Source organism: Nerophis lumbriciformis, linkage group LG01, assembly GCF_033978685.3.
Source record: "Nerophis lumbriciformis linkage group LG01, RoL_Nlum_v2.1, whole genome shotgun sequence".
Taxonomy (NCBI): Eukaryota; Metazoa; Chordata; class Actinopteri; order Syngnathiformes; family Syngnathidae; genus Nerophis; species Nerophis lumbriciformis.
In genome coordinates, this window is record NC_084548.2 from 70345001 (window position 1) to 70348404 (window position 3404).

The window sequence follows — 3404 nt, forward strand, 5'->3', positions numbered from 1 at the left end:
ATAATGATTTGCAAATCATTTTCAACTCATATTCAGTTGAATATGCTACAAAGACAACATATTTGATGTTCAAACTGATAAACATTTTTTTTTTGCAAATAATCATAAACTTTAGAATTTGATGGCAGCAACACGTGACAAAGAAGTTGGGAAAGGTGGCAATAAATACTGATAAAGTTGAGGAATGCTCATCAAACACTTATTTGGAACATCCCACAGGTGAACAGGAAAATTGGGAACAGGTGGGTGCCATGATTGGGTATAAAAGTAGATTCCATGAAATGCTCAGTCATTCACAAACAAGGACACTTTGTCAACAAATGCGTGAGCAAATTGTGGAACAGTTTAAGAAAAACCTTTCTCAACCAGCTATTGCAAGGAATTTAGGGATTTCACCATCTACGCTCCGTAATATCATCAAAGGGTTCAGAGAATCTGGAGAAATCACTGCCCGTGACCTTCGATCCCTCAGGCTGTACTGCATCAACAAGCGACATCAGTGTGTAAAGGATATCACCACATGGGCTCAGGAACACTTCAGAAACCCACTGTCAGTAACTACAGTTGGTCGCTACATCTGTAAGTGCAAGTTAAAACTCTCCTATGCAAGGCGAAAACCGTTTATCAACAACACCCAGAAACGCCGTCGGCTTCGCTGGGCCTGAGCTCATCTAAAATGGACTGATACGAAGTGGAAAAGTGTTCTGTGGTCTGACGAGTCCACATTTCGAATTGTTTTTGGAAACTGTGGACGTCGTGTCCTCCGGACCAAAGAGGAAAAGAACCATCCGGATTGTTATAGGCGCAAAGTGTAAAAGCCAGCATGTGTGATGGTATGGGGGTGTATTAGTGCCCAAGACATGGGTAACTTACACATCTGTGAAGGCGCCATTAATGCTGAAAGGTACATACAGGTTTTGGAGCAACATATGTCGCCATCCAAGCAACGTTACCATGGACGCCCCTGCTTATTTCAGCAAGACAAGACGTGTTACATCAACGTGGCTTCATAGTAAAAGAGTGCGGGTACTAGACTGGCCTGCCTGTAGTCCAGACCTGTCTCCCATTGAAAATGTGTGGCGCATTATGAAGCCTAAAGTAGCACAACGGAGACCCCCGGACTGTTGAACAACTTAAGCTGTACATCAAGCAAGAATGGGAAAGAATTCCGCCTGAGAAGCTTCAAAAATGTGTCTCCTCAGTTCCCAAACGTTTACTGAGTGTTGTTAAAAGGAAAGGCCATGTAACACAGTGGTGAACATGCCCTTTCCCAACTACTTTGGCACGTGTTGCAGCCATGAAATTCTAAGTTAATTATTATTTGCAAAAAAAAAAAAAAAGTTTATGAGTTTGAACATCAAATATCTTGTCTTTGTAGTGCATTTAATTGAATATGGGTTGAAAAGGATTCGCAAATCATTGTATTCCGTTTATATTTACATCGAACACAATTTCCCAACTCATATGGAAACGGGGTTTGTATATTGATGCATGCTTGGTTAGGCTTTAAAGTCATATCCAACAATTGACCACAAGGAAGTGTTTTTAAAAGTCTGATGTTCTTCTTAAAGGGTCAGAAACGTCACTCGACGGACGCCGGGGTCCAGACCGAGCCGGTGGTCGTGGCCGAGAAGTCCAAATGAGAGCAGAAGCCGGCGTGAAGTCCTCCTGTACAGCCTCGCCTCTATCGCTCTTCTTCTCTCAGAAACCATGGTAACAATAATAACAGTTTTGTGTGCGTCGGAGTGGAAAAAGGAAAGTGGAAAATGGAAAATGCAAGTCGGTGATTTTTACTGGTGGGTGACAATGTGGAGGACTTGGTGCGGAAGTAGGAGTAGGAGAACTTTTGATGTTTGCACTAACAAACGCTCAGCTTGACTTTTTGCGCTTAAAAAGAAAGGATGGCACTTCTGGATGCTTCAACTTTTTAGACTCTGAAAGCTAAATCACAAATCTGCTCTGTCGGGAAGCTTCAATAACAAATCCACGCGGGAATAAAATGTATTTAACGTCGTGTCGTCCTGTGGCGTCTTTTCACGCAACGAATAACAAACGTTGTCCACTTGTCGCCTGTATGTGTTTCTATGTAACTGTCCTGAAGACAATAAACTTGTTCCTGGCTCTTGGGCGAATCTTCTAACTTCTCACACGAGTCATTGGGTTCGGCCGAGTCGTACACTTGTGAGAAAGTGTTGGCGCTAATTAGTCATTCTGTTGTTTCATCACCACTAATTATTCCGTCAAACACAGCTTTAATCACAGAAAGTGTGACAGTCTGTCATTTCGCTTCTGGTTGTGTTTCCTTGGTTGGTGTTTATTTCCTGCCAGCGCTCTCATTTTTGTTTCCCTCGCCCGTCCCTGATTGGCAGCCTGGACGGGACCGACTTTGACGGCACATAAAATCCAAACCGGAGCAGTAATCAAAACTCTTTGGTCAACTTTTAATCAGAAGGGTTCAATCTCTCTCCTGTGCTAGTTTGATGCCGACACGACAAACGCGCTCAGAGGAGATCATGTTTGAAAAAAGGTGACCGGTTTTTACAAAACTTTTGTTTTTGAAGGGGGAATTGTAAACTTCCTGTTGATTTTTGGGGTTGGGTTCTAACTTCTCACACGAGTCATTGGGTTCGGCCGAGTCGTACACTTGTGAGAAAGTGTTGGCGCTAATTAGTCATTCTGTTGTTTCATCACCACTAATTATTCCGTCAAACACAGTTTTAATCACAGAAAGTGTGACGGTCTGTCAGGGTTCAATCTCTCTCCTGTGCTAGTTTGATGCCGACACGACAAACGCGCTCAGAGGAGATCATGTTTGAAAAAAGGTGACCGGTTTTTACAAAACTTTTGTTTTTGAAGGGGGAATTGTAAACTTCCTGTTGATTTTTGGGGTTGGGTTCTAACTTCTCACACGAGTCATTGGGTTCGGCCGAGTCGTACACTTGTGAGAAAGTGTTGGCGCTAATTAGTCATTCTGTTGTTTCATCACCACTAATTATTCCGTCAAACACAGTTTTAATCACACGACAAACGCGCTCAGAGGAGATCATGTTTGAAAAAAGGTGACCGGTTTTTACAAAACTTTTGTTTTTGAAGGGGGAATTGTAAACTTCCTGTTGATTTTTGGGGTTGGGTTCTAACTTCTCACACGAGTCATTGGGTTCGGCCGAGTCGTACACTTGTGAGAAAGTGTTGGCGCTAATTAGTCATTCTGTTGTTTCATCACCACTAATTATTCCGTCAAACACAGTTTTAATCACAGAAAGTGTGACGGTCTGTCACTTTGCTTCTGGTTGTGTTTCCTTGGTTGGTGTTTATTTCCTGCCAGCGCTCTCATTTTTGTTTCCCTCGCCCGTCCCTGATTGGCAGCCTGGACGGGACCGACTTTGACGGCACATAAAATCCAA

At 42.9% G+C, this 3404-nt stretch overlaps 1 protein-coding gene across 7 annotated transcripts in view; it reads left to right on the plus strand.

The window, feature by feature from the left end:
* Window positions 1–2140, plus strand: part of bcas1 (brain enriched myelin associated protein 1) — a 46620-nt gene extending 44480 nt beyond the window's left edge. For all 7 annotated transcript variants that reach the window (XM_061925324.2, XM_061925321.2, XM_061925322.2 and 4 more), the window contains one exon: window positions 1572–2140. In XM_061925324.2, the coding sequence (XP_061781308.1) occupies window positions 1572–1643 (72 nt within the window). In that variant the 3' untranslated portion in view covers window positions 1644–2140. The remainder of the gene's footprint in view (window positions 1–1571) is intronic.
* The last annotated feature ends 1264 nt before the right edge of the window (window positions 2141–3404 follow it).